The sequence below is a fragment of the Oreochromis niloticus genome, linkage group LG3 (genome assembly GCF_001858045.2).
Source record: "Oreochromis niloticus isolate F11D_XX linkage group LG3, O_niloticus_UMD_NMBU, whole genome shotgun sequence".
In the NCBI taxonomy this organism is placed as follows: Eukaryota; Metazoa; Chordata; class Actinopteri; order Cichliformes; family Cichlidae; genus Oreochromis; species Oreochromis niloticus.
This window is the reverse complement of record NC_031967.2, coordinates 22973928-22989870: the sequence shown is the minus strand read 5'-3', so window position 1 is coordinate 22989870 and position 15943 is coordinate 22973928. Positions and strand designations below refer to the sequence as shown.

Here is a 15943-nt window from a genome sequence, read left to right as displayed (position 1 = left end):
GCCATTGCAAAGCTCGAGAGTGTGTATCAACCCCTGCAGTCAACACAAACCGAGCAGGAGGAGAAAAGTTATTTTTGGAACTGTTTTTTAATGTAGGCTTGTCTGGGTTGTTGGACAGGTAATCGGATTAAAAGACGACAACCAGCTGATGCAAATATTCCACAGATCTTCTTTTTCTCTCTCTTCAGGTTCTTTTAATATAAATTTAAATCTATAGTGTCTCTACGTGTAATTTTATGATCCTAGAACCATTTAATATAAGGATGTGTACTAATCTGGTGAGCTGCACTTTATTCTCCCCTCATAGGGAGGGAGTATGTAATCTGTCATGTTTGTTTGTCTGTCTGTTTGTTAGCAGTCTAGCATCCACAGTTTTTAGGATATCAATTTGAATTTTGTGTGATGGTAGATAATAATAACAACTCAAGACGATTTAATTTTGGTGAAAATCGGGCCAAGGTCACGCCAGATGTGAAAATCCATTTTTTCAAACTTCACAACAATCTACTAGGCCTTGAGGGAAATGAGTGCCTATGCACTACACTGCAATATATATATTTGTCATTGGGAACTTTCTTTGTTTGAGCTCTTCAAAACATTATGTTTTTAAAACAACACTATGCAACTTCACAATGACACAAAAATATTAATGTATATATACAATATATATAATAACGGTATTTTAATTAATATATTTAATATATTCATTAGTATGTCATTTATAAATACAGATATGTTTATCCATTTGTTACTGTTACACTATGTACCACACTATCACTGCTGTACATGGTATCACTGCTAGTAATAATCATAGTAACAATAATATATCTGTATTTATAAATGGCATACAAACGAAGAGTAATTCTATATAAATGATTAATTAAGTACCTTTACCTTACTAATAACGCTTAATAGTGTGATATTATTATAAAGTGCTACCTATTATTATGAGGGACAATTTCTCTTTTTGTGTTTTTGCCTTGTTTAAAATTTTTGTTCCAATTGATGAATTTGGACTCAGATCTGCTCATTTCTGAATGTTCATTGTTTAATTAGGTTGTCTTCATGCTAGTTCAGTTGGTGTTTGAGTTTTGAAACTTTTGCCATCCATTCATATTTACTGTTACATATGCTAGGCTCCAGTGTTAGAAAATAATAAAAAAATAAAAATAAAAATTTAAAAAGTGATTTGCTTTTCAGTGTTTATTGAAAGATAATTATGGATTACATGAAATACTGTCAAACTACTAAAATAAGGTCAAGGCTCTTTTTAAGCCCTTTATATGTCTCTTATGCCGGGGTAGATTAAAATGACCAAGGGCCTTTTTATGCTTGCTGTGTCAAGTGCTATTGTTTAGGAGAATCCTGCAATGGCTTCCTGAACCTTAACAGCGGGTATAACAGCCTAATGCCTGCATCTGTATGATGACATCACGGTGGTGAGGGAAGCAACCACTGTAGAGGGAATATCAGCACCTTAATCAACACTGTAAAAAAAGATTCCGTAGAAAAACAGAAAATGTCCTGGTAATTTTCTGCCAGTACATTTTCCTTTTTTTTACGGAAGTTTGACGGACTTTTCTGTAAATGATAAAACGGAAAATTCTGTAGATTTACAGTATACTCTCTGTACTATTTACGGACATTTCCTTCAGCTATAAAACGGAAAATTCCGTTTATTCACAGTATATTTTCTGTATCATTAACTGATATTTTCCGTTAATAGAAAAATTGAAATTTCTGTTTATATTACTATTTCCAACCATTTCTTTTCACTGTAACTCATTAAATATAGTTCTTTATATCCTTAAACGTACATTTCTATGCAATTACAACCTAGTACACCATATGCTCAAAAATTCATAAATTAAAACTTTTTAAATTAATTTGTGCTTCGTACACAACAACATTGGTACAATTAATGTTAAATATTCTTTTATTCTCCTTAACTCTCCTTAACACTATACTAAAATATAACAACAGCATCCATCTTGTCATAAAACGACTAAACAGCTGATACATGAACAAAATAACTCACAAGCTTTCAAATTTAAGCATTTTTATTTCCTTGAAATCAGGTTGCCCTCATGTAAATGTGTTTATTTACATTCATTCAAGTGGCTACCAAGTCTTTTCTTCAAACAGGACACCTGACAAACAAAAAATATAGTTAAGTCATATTTAACGATATGTTCACATTTATTAATATCCAGAGTACCTTTTAGTTAGAATCACTGCCTTGTGGTAGTTTTGACTCAGCCAAATGGTTAAGGTGTGGTTTACATCCATGTCTGTCCACTTATGGTACAGTATACACATGTAGTCCGTTATAGCCAAACACATTTGATTACTGAATTGCATTCACTTCATTAATGAAGTGAATGCAATTCATATTTGTGTGAACATTTGTCCGAGATTAACTCTTTGGGGTCTTTACCTTACAATATAACATACTTGACTGTTTAAGTCGTGCCACATGAATAAAACTGAACAGATCTAAAGAAGATGTTCCTGAACTTTGGGTTTATGCAAACAGGACGGATAGATAACCACAGAACTTTTCCACATATGATAACTAAAGCACAAAATAAATTAAGACAGATTACTGTCCCAAACTTGAAGATAAAAGTGCATTTACTGGACTTGTTTTGTCAGTGAGGAGCAAAGTACAACTAGAAGTGCTTGTTCTGATGAAAAGTTAAATTGTAAACAGCAGCGTAGTGAATAAGGATCTGTGTCCACGAATCCTCAGCAGTGACAACACTTAAACATCATAGTTCAAAATCCTTAATGCACACCTTTTTCTCTGTGTTCAAATGCCCTTAGCTGTTTAAGTAGAGGAAAAAGTCTGACATATTTCACGACCATTAAATGTTAGACAAGGCTCTGAAAATAAGGTTACGGTTACAAACAAAAACCTCTGCTTGTGTGCACATACCCTAAATCACAACACATAAGACAATAGTAAGACTAATTACTACAAAGTGACACCAGAGGCTGGAGAAGAGCAAGCATAAAGTGACACATTGTGTGTGCACAATTTCTCTTGTTACCACTCTTCATATACCAGTGTGACAAAGTCCTGAATGCAGCCTGCATGTTAGTCCATCAAGGTCCATCTGAGCTTTAAATAAAATACACTCAGCTTTTCCTTGGATTTTTAGAGTTGCTCAGTTCATACGGGAACTTCAGCAGTCGGGTTAACGTGTCGCTGTGTTGCTCCTCCATCTCAGCCATTGAGACTAGTCGTAATTTATTCTGAGGAAAAAAAGAGAAACAACAAGACATTTTTAAAAATTTTGTATTTTTATAATTTTTTTTACCTTGAACATAAACAACAGAAACAAAAAAAGGATTAGGGCTGTGCGATATGACGATATATATCAGATGACGATATAAAAATGTATCGTTTCATATTATACGCTATCATTTGTTTTGTGGTGTTGCAAAATAAACTGTTTACGGCAATATTTTTTTCATGGTTTTGATGGTCACTGTAGTGGCTATATTATTTCTTAAAGTTCTCTCCTTCTCTTATACTTACAATAACCACACTATGGACGGACAAGCGACTGTTTTTACACGTACTTTCGTTACCAACAGTGACGGTAAAACCATCGTGTGGGTCTGCCATCCGCTTGTTTATTTTCCACATAAACCTTTCACAATAAAGCTCAAGTTTCTGTTGAGACTTTTCAAAATGAACTGAAATGATATACATTATTCTCAAACATAAAATTTCAGAATATGCATCAAACAAATGACCTCAAATAAAAACATCAAGTAACTATAAATGGCGCTTACAGTCACCACGCAGATGAAGGCACAGAGAATACCAGCATGGCCAGCAAGGATGAGGCAGAACCAGCTAGCTCCAAGCAGATGGACCAGTCAAAAAAAATCGAGGACCTTATTGTTAAACGAGGGGCTACCTCTGTAGCATGGACATGGTTTGGTTATAAAAAATCTGACATGGACCAGAAAACTGTACTATGCAAATTATGCCACAAACTGGTCCCCACCACCACTCAAACACGACAAACCTCTTTAACCATCCACACAAGAATCACATGAAAGAGTTTCGAGAGAGTTTACGAATGAAAAGCAAAAAAGAGCCGTCAGGTGCTCAAAATAATCCTTAGACTCAAACGTTAGAACAGGCTTTTCCTTGCAGCACGCCGTGTAACAAATACTCAGAAAGAAAATGGCGGCCGTTTAAACTCATGTCTAAAAATGTATAGTTTCATGCATCAGTCAAAACACTCGACTCCAGGTACACGACGCCCAACTGAAAACACTTCACATAAGTCGAGTTGCCCGAGAATCACAGAATTTACAGAAAATGCACTATTTTGTGACATATATCGTTATCAGGAGAGATATGTCTTATATTGGGATGCGAGATTTTGGTCATATCACACAGCCCTACAAATGATTATAATTCACGTAGAGTTGCATACACATAACAACATTCTGTTGCAACAAAAGCAGTTTATAATTGAAGTAACATACAGTACATACCTTGAAAAACTAAATCAACCACAACATTAAACTCACCTTGTTTCTGTGGAAAAGGTGATCAGGGTTTTTCTTCATTTCCTGAGACCAGCTGCTCTGGATCATCACCAGCTTGCATCTTCATCTTCTTTTTCACTCAGGGAAGTCTTTCCTTTGCTTGGCCATTGCTCTGCACTGGAAAACCAAAGTGTGTGATCAAAGATGAAATAAGGGATATTTTTCCACTGCAGGATTTAGAGTGCTTCAAGTAGTAATAGCTGCTGATCCATTTCTCAAATAATCTCTAAGGATCTGAATTTTTAAGAAAGATACCAATATCTCTGCTTATATTTGGCTAAAAGCTTGATATAGACATAACAGTATGTCAGCATCCCCCACAAGGCATATAAAGCTCCTGCACACCAGCACTGCGCTTACAATATAATTCAATCAAGATATAGTTATTATTTATTAATTACTGAATTTTTTTAGTAATAATTATTAGTATTTAATCACATTAGCACAGTGGGGTGACAAAAATATTCCACATACCAGCATAATTTATGAAATGCTGCTCAGCATTTCATAAATTACATTTTCAACAAACGTTGGAGTAAAAACACAGTTACAGGGAAAATGTGTCTGTCTGCAAATATTAACTAAACATTTCTATGTGCTACAAAATAGACATAATTGTAAATGTAATGAGCTGAAACTATACTTTCAATAATATTACCACTACAGTTTGTTAACCACCAAAATAATCTATGCTGGTCAGTTAGCCAAAAGTCTTTACTTTAGCAGCCCAAATCAGAGGCTAACATTAGCATTTGCTAGCGTCAGCCAGGAAGGTCTGAGGCTTAAACTAGGGTTAGTGTAACTTTGCCTGAAACTCTTTAAAGTGTACAGTAGAGCCAACTGTAAAACACAGGTATTGATATAGCACTTATTAGAGTCCTAAAATAATTTCTTCCTCTCTATACATACCATGAAGTTCTCACTTTTCCCAGTTATCTACATCGCTGACTTTCGCTAATTAGCTAGTTAGCAGTCACAGCTGTGTAATACCCAGAGAGACACAGACAGCTAACTATAATATTTGTGAAAACTGGTTTAGCCACTGAAGGGCAAAACTGGTGGTATCACAGTAAAAATTATTTTTAACATTAACTAAATTGAAAAGCTTAAGTCATGTTAAACCTAAATAACGATTATTTAAAAAATGAGTCAGCAAAATATTCCTGACTTGTCTGGAGACATCCGAAACCAGTTAACAAATAAATTAACAATTCTTTCTAAATAAAAATGCGGAGTCTTTTGAAAAACATTATTTTAATAAAAGAAAACATGAGTTTTAATACTTACCACGGAAATTTGAAGGCAGTTTCTTCAACTCCAGAGTCCAAAATCGAGATGAAGCCTGAAAGAAGTCTAATGGCTGCTCTTGCTCTGACTTTTCCCTCCTTTTTGGGTTCTTTTTCCCACAATGCATTGTAGTAGTTGAGAAATACAGAAAAATACCTGTAAATGACTAATACGGAAAATTCCTTCACATTTATACAGTAGATTGTACTGTATTTTTACGGATTTTTTTTTACAGTGAACCTAATATAAATGTCAGTAGACTCACGCAGGTACAGAGAGAACATACAAACTCCAGCCAGGGGTTCAAACCAGGAACCTTCTCTGTGTGCTAACCACTATACATTTCATAAAAGCACATGTTTAACATTTTAGCAAAAGCTTTGATATTAGAAAAGGAAACTTCCATGACTCACCACCTCAGGACGCTGCAACACAAACTTAGCACTTCATGTAATCATTTCAAATTAAAACCTTTAGTGTTTGTGATATGGCTTCTGTGCCCCGCCTCTCTTCACCTCCTCCCTCGTTTCTTCCTTTTTCCGTGTGTGTGAGAGTAGGAGTGGCATAATACCCTCCTGTGGGACGCCTATAGGCGTGTTTCCTCAGTTGTTTACCAAGTGTCAGGCTGATATTCCTGTTTCTAAACTACTCATAACCACCTGAAATAAATTATCAAATGCTCCTTTCATTCATTCGTTGCCAGATCCCTTCAGGGGAACTTTGGGAACAAGTCTAGCTTACCAAACTAAACTCGTGGAAATGTCTGTGTTTACTTCCCTGCTCAAAGTCCTCTGCTGTTAAACTAAAGATTAAAAATTGTTGATTTTTAACTAAAGTAACCAACTGTAAAATAATTGCAAAAGTTGCTGTTTGAAATGATAAACATGTTGCTTTGTTTATGAATGCAGCTATTAAAAGTTATTCTCATGAATGTTTTTATACTTAAACAATCTCTCAAACAGATCTATTTAAAGTTACAGAACTAATAACTGGTTTACTATTAATTTTATATGTTTATTTACAGTATTTAACTTTAAGTTATTCTTTGCATTTTGGATAAATTAATATTTTTGAAATCATATTAAGATTGCAAATAATTGCAAATTTATTGTAATCTATATACACAGAAATTTACCTTTAAAAAATTGTTCACTCCAACAAGAACTTCATATATATAACATATATATTAAATCAATAAGCTCCACATTAGACAAACACAAATCATCACAATAGTCACTGCATTATAAAAAGAAAACGTCACACGTCAATATTAACATCATGTTTTGACGTTCAGTGTTTTCTGCATAATTTGAAAAAGAAAACACATGTACTTGCACAACAAGAAAAACTGTAAAATACCCTTTAAGGTTAACATTAGGTGTGTCTACTTGTAGATGAAAGGAGGAGGAACTTACAGAAACTGAAAGTAGATGATGAAAAAGGGTTTCAGTGTGCATTTTCACACAAAGCAGTGACACAAAAGGGTGTTAACTGTATCGAAATTTCTCCTTTTAGTTTAGAATATTAGGGAAAATGGATAAATACACATATCCACTGTTTTTTGAAGCCAAAGGTCTCTCTGACAATGATATTCAGGATATCTGGAGATACTTTCAGAGAGGACAAGACTCTGGGGGTGGTGAGTGTGGAATTCCTGGAGAGGTTGACGGCAACACCTATAAAATCTGTTTCAAGGACAAAGAAGGTATTTTTTTTATTTATGTAAACAAGACTATGTGTAAACAGTTTAAACTCATGCTAATACCTCTGTGACCGTGTCCATATTCACAGGCCTGCATATAATCATGTTGTATGATGTTCACCATCTTAAATGAATATTAGAAGAGCTAAAAAAGCTAAAGAACAATATGCTGCCTTAAGTTACTTGCGATCCTTGGTTTCTTTCATTCTTGCAGTTACATTTTTAAATGTAAGCTTTTGTCCGTGACATGTGGTGACTGAATTTGGCTGTTTTGACAGTTCAGGAACGGGTTTTGCTGAGAAAGTTTCATGCCATCTCTATTTCTGGTGGAAAACAGTATTTAACAGTGAGCCAAACAAGTTTACCTCCACAGACCCTCAATCAGTCGTCGACCAGTCAGTCTCAGGTGAGTTTTCTTTTTTCTTTTTCCTAAGGAAACGTTGCACTATGTACTGTCAGATAATCTGACCCGACCAGTTTGGGTGGATTCCTGAAAGGTGCAGGCATTCAAAAAAGGCACCCAAAGCAAAATCCAAACAGCAACCACATATTTTGTGGTTGCTGTTTGTGGCCCAGATTTGTGGCCCAGATTTTACCAGAACCAAAGCATTTTAGAAAGTGGAAGCCTTCTATGTTTAATGTTTATGTATTTTTTAAATGTAGAATTCTTATTGGTCTTCAAGCATAGCCTGATAAATGTGCTTTTTTTGTTCTTTTTCAGGCACCAACAAAAGTGATCACAAAACATCTTGAGAAGACCTTTAACATAGATATTTTCCTCCTGTATTATCTGAGAGATAAACCCAAGGCATTAAAAATTCTACAGAAGCAACTCTCTTATATCGGCTGCACGGTGGAGTTAAAATTTGAAGATGAAAATGTTGTAGTTAGAGGTGACAGTCAGAGTCAGCCAGGAGAATGCCCTGCAGAGAAAAAGGAGCAACAGCTTGATCAGATTTTCAGCCGTTTCAATGAGAACTACCTCTGCTATCATGTATTTGAGCCAAAACAGATCAAGATGCTGCTGCAAGACTCCTCCCTTAAGATAGATGATATCAAAGTGTACAATGAGAATGGCTATGCTGTGGTTGTGGGAGAGGTTCATGCTGTGAAGGAGAAGATTGCAGATCTGGAAAACATTCAATACACCAAAAAGGAGCTTCCAATTGTGGAGAAGCATTACAGGCTCATAGAAGAAGAGTTCAATCGAGAAATGTGCGCTAACTATCCAGATGTTAAAGTCGTCAGAGGTAGTGCCACAATCACTTTGGAGGGCTCTGACACAGAGGTGCAGTCAGGAGCTGCAAAACTGGATGAATTGATTAAGAACATAAAGGAAAATAGAGTCAAGTTCCCCACAGCTCTGCTAACCTTCATCAAAACCAGTGGAGCTATCTCCAAATACCAAGCTCGTTTCCAGCAGAGCCTCAGAAACCCTGTTTTCTTTGAGGTGGGTTCAGATCTGGTTCTGTCAAGTTTGTCCTCTGATGCTCTGAATGAGGCTGAGGCAGCAGTGATGAGAGAGTTTAAAGTGGCCACTGTACAGCTGCAGGGAGCTGCAGCAGTACCTCCAGATTTAGATAGAGTGAAGGAAATCCTGATGAAAGCCAAGAAAGAAGCAAACATTAGCGAGTTAAGAGTGGACGTGAGCTTCATGCCAGGAGTTACTGGAACTACAACGACCAAAGTACGACTGGTGGGCTACAGTGAAGATGTTAACAAGCTCAATGAGGTCCTTCATGGTTTCCAAAAGAATGAAGTTGATATTCAAGAAGTGCTAAACTTGCCACATCCTGAACTGGTTGACTGCTTTGATAAAGTGTTAGACCTGATTGGCATGAAGCAGACTAAGGTGACCTTGAAAGCCTCACATGTTCCACATCCCTGTGTGCTTGTAATGGGTCCTCGTTCTCTGGTTCAGAAAGTTCAGGCAGACTTAGCCAAAAGTCTAGCGCAGCTGTCAACTGATACAGTGGTGTTAAATGGACCGGCGGTGCAATTGTACTTCCAGGAAGAAGGCAGAAAAAACAAAGAGGTGTTGGAGAGATCCTGTCAGGTGATCATTAGGGAACAACAAGAAGTCTATTCTCAAAGTACTGCAAGTGTGTTAGATCTTTACCCAGAACCACTATACGTTAACGTCCTCAGCTCCAACCCAGACAGATTGGAAAGCAACACTGCTAGCAGTACACCAAATACAACAGCTGTTAACAAAACAAACCTGGAGATCAAGCTTAGCACTTTGGAAGATGAACAGGTTATACAAATATATTCTAAACAATTTCACAATTTCTATTCAAGGAGTATGTGTCCCACATGTTACTATTATTTCACATAATTTCTACAGGTGAATGTGGTGGTGGCCCCCATGGTATCCAAAAAGCTTACTTCCACGAAAGTTGGTAAATGTCTACTGAAAAAAGCAGGAAATCCATTGCAGAAGGTCTTTGATCTGATAGCTCGGAGGTGGACCCTTTCTGCTGGTAATGTTATGGTGGTTGATGCACCTCCAGCTCTGAGCTGCTCTAAGATCTTCTTCATTGAGTGTCTGCAATGGGATGGAGTTGATGGCCTCAGCATGCAGGTAAAGTGAAAACACAGTAAAGCAAGAAAACCACAATCATAAACCAGTAAATGGAAATGATAAATCTCTTTACCGCTGAGACCAATGCATGGAAAAGCTTTTCCTGTCTTCTCTTTTGCAGACCCTTGCTAATGGGCTAAAAAGGTGTTTGGAACTCTGTGTAAAGGAAGGCTGGTGTTCAGTTGCCTTTCCGATCATTGGGCCTGGGGTAATTCTGAAATATCCCCAAAAAGAAGCCATTCAAGTGCTGACTGACAGCATTCACCAGTTTGGATTATCTGGGTCTTGTGGATCTCTTCACAACATCAGTGTTGTCATTAAACCAGACTACCAAGACTCTGAGGAGGTGACAGAGTTTGATCTTCTATAGCTGTATACAGTAACCATTTTCTTGTTTGTTGGTTTTGTTTTTATTTTCTACCATCAATTACTTCAGTAGCAAGTCATAGCATTGGTATATTATATTGGATTACATCTTACATATTACTCCCTGCTGAGAGTGATATCCAATATCCAGATATGATATCCAGAGTGATAGTAATATGGATAGGAATGAAGATGTTGGGCAGTACTTCAATAGCTACTGGAGTAAAAATGATTGCAATTACAGTACATAACCCTGTTTCTGCCAAAGCTGTCTCTCTGTTAAAAGGGAGTATCTCCCCTCCACCATTGCCAAGGTCTGATTGTATGATCATCTGTTTATTGTGTTTTTCTTGTGAATATTGTAACATAAAGCACTACACACAATGCAGATAACATGCCATTTGACATTAGTTAGAACCAGAGAATCTCAGGACCTGCTACTAAAGTAATGGCAACTACTTAATTTCTTGTACTTCCCTGCATTTGTTCTTAGTTTTAAGTACTGTGCATTGTTTGTAGAATGTTGTATGATGTTGTTTAAACCAGACATTTATCTACAGTGCTACCAAGAGGTCTACAGACAGCTGAGCTTGAAGATGAAGCAGAGAGGCCAAGGTAAAACCAGAGCTGGTTGAACAATTTTCATTCAGACAAAAATTTACTTTTGAAATATTGTGTTTTAACCATCTATTTAAAGGTTCTGACAGTTCAGCAAATGACATGGAGGCTAATATCAGACACATATGAACCTTATTATCATGTTCTTCTTCTCAGTAACCTTCAAGTCCCTCAAAAGTGACCTAGCTGACGTCACCATCAAAGTAGGAGGTGTTGTTGAACTACAACTGGTCTTTGGTGACATTGTTAATGAGACTACAGATGCTGTGGTGAACTCAACAAACTTCACAAATTTTCAAGGTGAGAAACTTTGTGGCTGAACAACTATTGAGTTTCAATCATGTTTGTTGGGAAAATGCACTTTGGCCCTGTGATGATCATACAAGCTTGGGTTCTCTACCAGGACCTGAGCTTTAAGGGTCGTGCGCAGTATCTTTGCTATTCCTAGGACTTCGCTCTTCTGCACAGAGATCTCGGATGTTTGAGTCACTTACCTAGCTTGGGGGTCACTGCACCAACTGCTCCAATTACCACTGGGACCACTGTTACCTTCACCCTCCACATCTTCTCGAGTTGTTCTGTGAGCCTTTGGTACTTTTTCTGCTTCTCGTGTTCCTTCTTCTTCATGTTGCTGTCATTCGGTATCGCTACATCACTACAGTCATCTTCCTCTGCTTGTCCACCACTACTATGTCTGGCTGGTTGGCCATAACCAGTTTGCCCTTCTGTATCTGGAAGTCCCACAGGATCTTAGCTTGGTCATTCTCGAACCCCTTAGTAGGCGTTTCCCATTTTGACCTCAGGACTTTCAGGTCATACTCAGCACAGATGTTTCTGCTGGCCACTTGGTTATGGCGTTCCATTTATGCCCTGCCTAATAGCATCTTGCACCCTACTGTTATGTGCTCGATTGTCTCAGGGGCATCTTTTTACAGCCAGCCTTCTACTGGTAGGACTTCTGAATGTCAGCCACTTCCTCTATCTGCCGGTGGTACATAGCGTGCAGGGGCTTGTCCTTCCATGATGGCTCCTCCTCTTCCTCCTCTTTCTTGGGTTTCTGCTGCCTGAGGTATTCAGTGAGCACTTGGTTGGATGGTGCCATCTTCCTAATGTACTCATGGATGTTTCTTGTCTCATCCTGGACCATGGTTGTGACACTCACTTGTTCCTGACCTCTATCCTTCCGTTTAGTATACAGTCTCAGGGTCCTGGATTTGGGGTGAAACATTTCATGCATGGTGAGGAGCTTCCTTGTCTTGATGTCAGTGGCTTCCATCTCCTCCTATTATCCCAGCAGGGTAACTGATCACCGGCAGGGCATAGGTGTTGATAGCTGGAATCTTATTCTTGCCATTCAGCTGACTCCTTAGGACTAACTCTCTGCAGGTACTTAGCAATTGCAGCTTTCCTAGCAGCCTCATCGGCATTCCCATTTGCCTGTGGGAGTCCCAGGTACTTGTAGCTGTCCTCACTGTCTACAGTGTTGCATTCATGTTGTGCAATCCCCTCAGTTCTGACTACTTTCCCTCTCTTTGTTACCATCTGACTACACTTCTCCAGTCCAAATGACATTCAGTGACAATGTCGCTGCTGTATATCATCGTGGTGTGGATCAGTGAATCAATGTCCCATTCACTCTTGGCATACACCTTGATGTCATCCATGTAGAGGAGGTGGCTGACGATTGCTCCATTATGTCGTCCGAACAAGTCAAATACTTGGACACACCTTCTCATTTAATGTTTTTTCTTTATTTTCATGACTATTTACATTGATGGCTTTATGTAGTAAACAAAAAAGTGTGAAATAACTCAAAACATGTTTTGTATTTTAAATTCTTCAAAATAGCAACCCTTTGCTTTGATTGCTTCTTTGCACAGTCTTGGCATTCTCTCGATGAACTTATCGAGAGAATGCTTATCTTCTCCTTGGTCAGATTTCTGAACCACCTTAACTGCATTTGTGTCATTTTTGTCAAAAAATAAATAAAATAAAAACAAAGCAGATATAGGCTAAAACAACAGGCTGGAACAAAGTGTGATACTAATATTAGGAAGTACTTATAAAACATGAAAATAATGGATATAGTGAAGGAGGAGATGCAGAGGCTTGGTGTGGCAGAGGAGGATGCTAGGGACAGGGTGAGATGGAGACAGATGATCCAGTATGGTGACCCAGACAGGGAGCAGCACTAACAATGCAGAACTAGATTAGAACCCACAACTTTATATAATCAAATACTAAATATCAGTAAAAACAGTACTACAATAGAAACCTAAAATGCTAAATAAATAAATAATGAATACTGAAATAAATGCAGCAAGTGTGCTACCTCTGCATTGCTAACTGTTATGCATATCTGCAGTTCTCTACCAAAAACACAGGTCAATAAACCAGCCTAGTTTACCTGTTGAGCACAAAGTACAGTCCAAGCATCATTCCTTGTACCTTTCGGCAATTAACATATTAAAATGTTCCTCCTGCTACATTTTCATGTTGTTTAGACTCATCTTCGAGCAAAGCAATTTCCAAAAATAGCATATGCAAAAGTTATTGTTATTTATCTACAGGTGGCGTATGCCGAAAAATATTAACTATGGCTGGACCTCAGGTTGAGGCTGAACTCAGAAATGGTGAGAAGAATGGCTAAAGATACACATTTCATATTGCAATATATTTCTGGCACACAGTTTGCAGCATCTTAATCATGTTTTTTTTTTTTTTTTATGTCTGTGTAGCAAAAGTAAAGAAGGGAGACATTTTAAAAACCCCACCTGGAGGGTTCCCATGTAAAGCCATTTTACACGTGTGTGGAGAAAAAAATGTGAGTCTCATTGAGAAGCAGCTGTTTTACATCATTCAACTTTGTGAGTCTTCTGGATACAAGTCTGTGGCCCTACCTGCCATCTGTGCTGGTGAGTAGTAGGTGAGACATTAAGATGCATAGGTGAACAGATAACATGTAAGTTATTGACACAGTTTTATTTAAATGGCTGTCCAGGATCTGCTGGCTTGGACCCCAACCATGTGGCATATGCCATCCTCCAAGGAGTTAAGACTGCTGCATCTTTCCGTCCTCTCCAGTGTCTCACCAACATTCGCCTTGTTCTCAACAAGCTCAATGTGTTCCTGGCATTTAAAAAACGAGCGATGCAGATGTTTCCCTCTACTGTTATCAACACAGGTAACACAAAGTCATCGTTTCCTCTTCCTCATGAAACAGCTTTTTCATTTTTGAGCTGTTTGTCACTGATTATAAATCATCTGTTTTACAGTTGTTTCACATGCCCCCCCAGTTATGAACATACACCCAAGCATCCTTTCTACCAGCTCCAGAATTCAACATTACACCTTCATGATTGTCGGACTATGCAGAAAAAACGTTGACAATGCCATTGCAAATCTCAAAAGTCTGTATCAGGCTGAGTGCGCTACGGAAATCTTCAGGCAGGATGAACTTGCAGGCCTCACTCAAGACGATGTGACCCACCTAAAGCAGTTGATTGAGGTCCTGGGTGTGCATGTAGTAGAAGACCATTATAATCCAGGCTGCTGGACTGTGAGTGGACTGAAAGATGGAGTCCATCAGGTGATGGAAATGATCAGAAAATCTGCTACGTAAATATTTAGTTAATAAAAATGCTAAAAATCTTGCTGGATTTTTTGTTTTGTTTTGTTTTTGTGCATATCTGCAAAACAAAAGAGTTCTGTATTAAAATACAGATAGATATTAGTTTTTGGTCTAAAAACCCTGCCAAAACCCAAAACAAAACCACACCCATAAGTTTCTTTATACTGATTACAGTTTCTTGAATACCTCAATTAGCTTAGCATCAACAGAAATGTGTGAAATGCACTCTGCTCTGCTGAGCAAAGAAAAAATATATACCAGCAACAAAATTTATTTTGAAGTTTAAAGTTATTTGAAAATAAATGTGAAAATGTGATTACAGCAAATGTAAATGTCAAGTTTTTTTCAATTTTTGGGCATGTAGGCTAATCAAAGCAGAAATAAACATCTTTCCTGGGATATTAACACTCCAGCATCAATGTACTTTCTGTTTGTTTTGACACATTCACAGCTGCTAGTCACTGTTGAGAGCACTGATGCAATTTCTAGTCTCAGTGTGACATCTAGTGGATAGTCTGTTAATACAACAACATTACTGCAGTATTATTTCACACCTTATTAATTGCTTCAGTTCAGCCTGCTTTTTTCTTTTTATGTGGTTTTAAGTCTCAATACATGAATTGAAGTGTTCAAAACCTTACTTATGTGCGCTTTATAACTGATAGAATTACAGCTGTTAAATGTGTAAAAACATCAAGTGTAATACTTTATAAAAATGACAAAAATACTTATAAGTGCTAGTGTGGAAAAGTGGTCTGACGTTACTGTTACAGAAGCCCATTTTTTACAAGTTTTTAAAAGAGTCACGTGCACAGCTTCTATGTGTATAAAATGTTTCAGATGAAACATTTGCTTCGTAAATGGAACACAAACAAGAAGAATCTCTAAAGAGTTTATAAAGCTCGTATTGGAAAAGCAAATATGTCTGGCATAACAGTGCGTTCAGATCTTAATTCTGATTCTGAAAAACTTTAAAAACACATTTTTGAAATAAATTTAAAACCTGCATTTTGTACTTTCTTGGGTTATGTTAGTATAACATTAAAATGAGTTTGATCTGAAACGGATACGTGTGATGAGTCTCATCTGCATTTTTTCTGTTCTCTGTCAAGATGATCCCACACTGCTTCAGTAATGTTGAGGTCCGGGCCCTGGGGAGGCCAATCCATGACTCATAGTG

The 15943-nt window shown here is 37.5% G+C and overlaps 1 protein-coding gene and 1 long non-coding RNA gene across 2 annotated transcripts; one reads left to right on the top strand and one right to left on the bottom strand.

Annotated features, from left to right (window-relative positions):
• Nucleotides 1-2506: 2506 nt before the first annotated feature.
• On the bottom strand, nucleotides 2507-6406 carry LOC102082822 (uncharacterized). Its single transcript, XR_002058788.2, has 4 exons — nucleotides 6276-6406; nucleotides 5863-5971; nucleotides 4558-4692; nucleotides 2507-3258 (listed from the first exon to the last, which is right to left on the bottom strand). It is a non-coding gene; the product is annotated as an uncharacterized LOC102082822 (long non-coding RNA).
• Nucleotides 6407-7304: 898 nt separating this feature from the next.
• LOC102082727 (uncharacterized) lies at nucleotides 7305-15779 on the top strand. The gene is made up of 11 exons (XM_013272772.3): nucleotides 7305-7567; nucleotides 7843-7970; nucleotides 8286-9821; nucleotides 9912-10148; nucleotides 10270-10494; nucleotides 11075-11129; nucleotides 11289-11432; nucleotides 13703-13765; nucleotides 13871-14047; nucleotides 14134-14316; nucleotides 14408-15779. Exons 1-11 carry the CDS (start codon nucleotides 7396-7398, stop codon nucleotides 14752-14754), a joined length of 3267 nt encoding a protein of 1088 aa, XP_013128226.2. The 5' UTR covers nucleotides 7305-7395; the 3' UTR covers nucleotides 14755-15779.
• Nucleotides 15780-15943: the final 164 nt, after the last annotated feature.

Coding starts and splice junctions, on each gene's coding strand:
- LOC102082727 (XM_013272772.3), top strand. CDS start 7,396: ATGGATAAATACACATATCCACTGTTTTTTGAAGCCAAAGGTCTCTCT. Junction 7,971..8,285: donor CGTCGACCAGTCAGTCTCAG/GTGAGTTTTCTT, acceptor GTTCTTTTTCAG/GCACCAACAAAAGTGATCAC. Junction 11,433..13,702: donor AAACTTCACAAATTTTCAAG/GTGAGAAACTTT, acceptor ATTTATCTACAG/GTGGCGTATGCCGAAAAATA.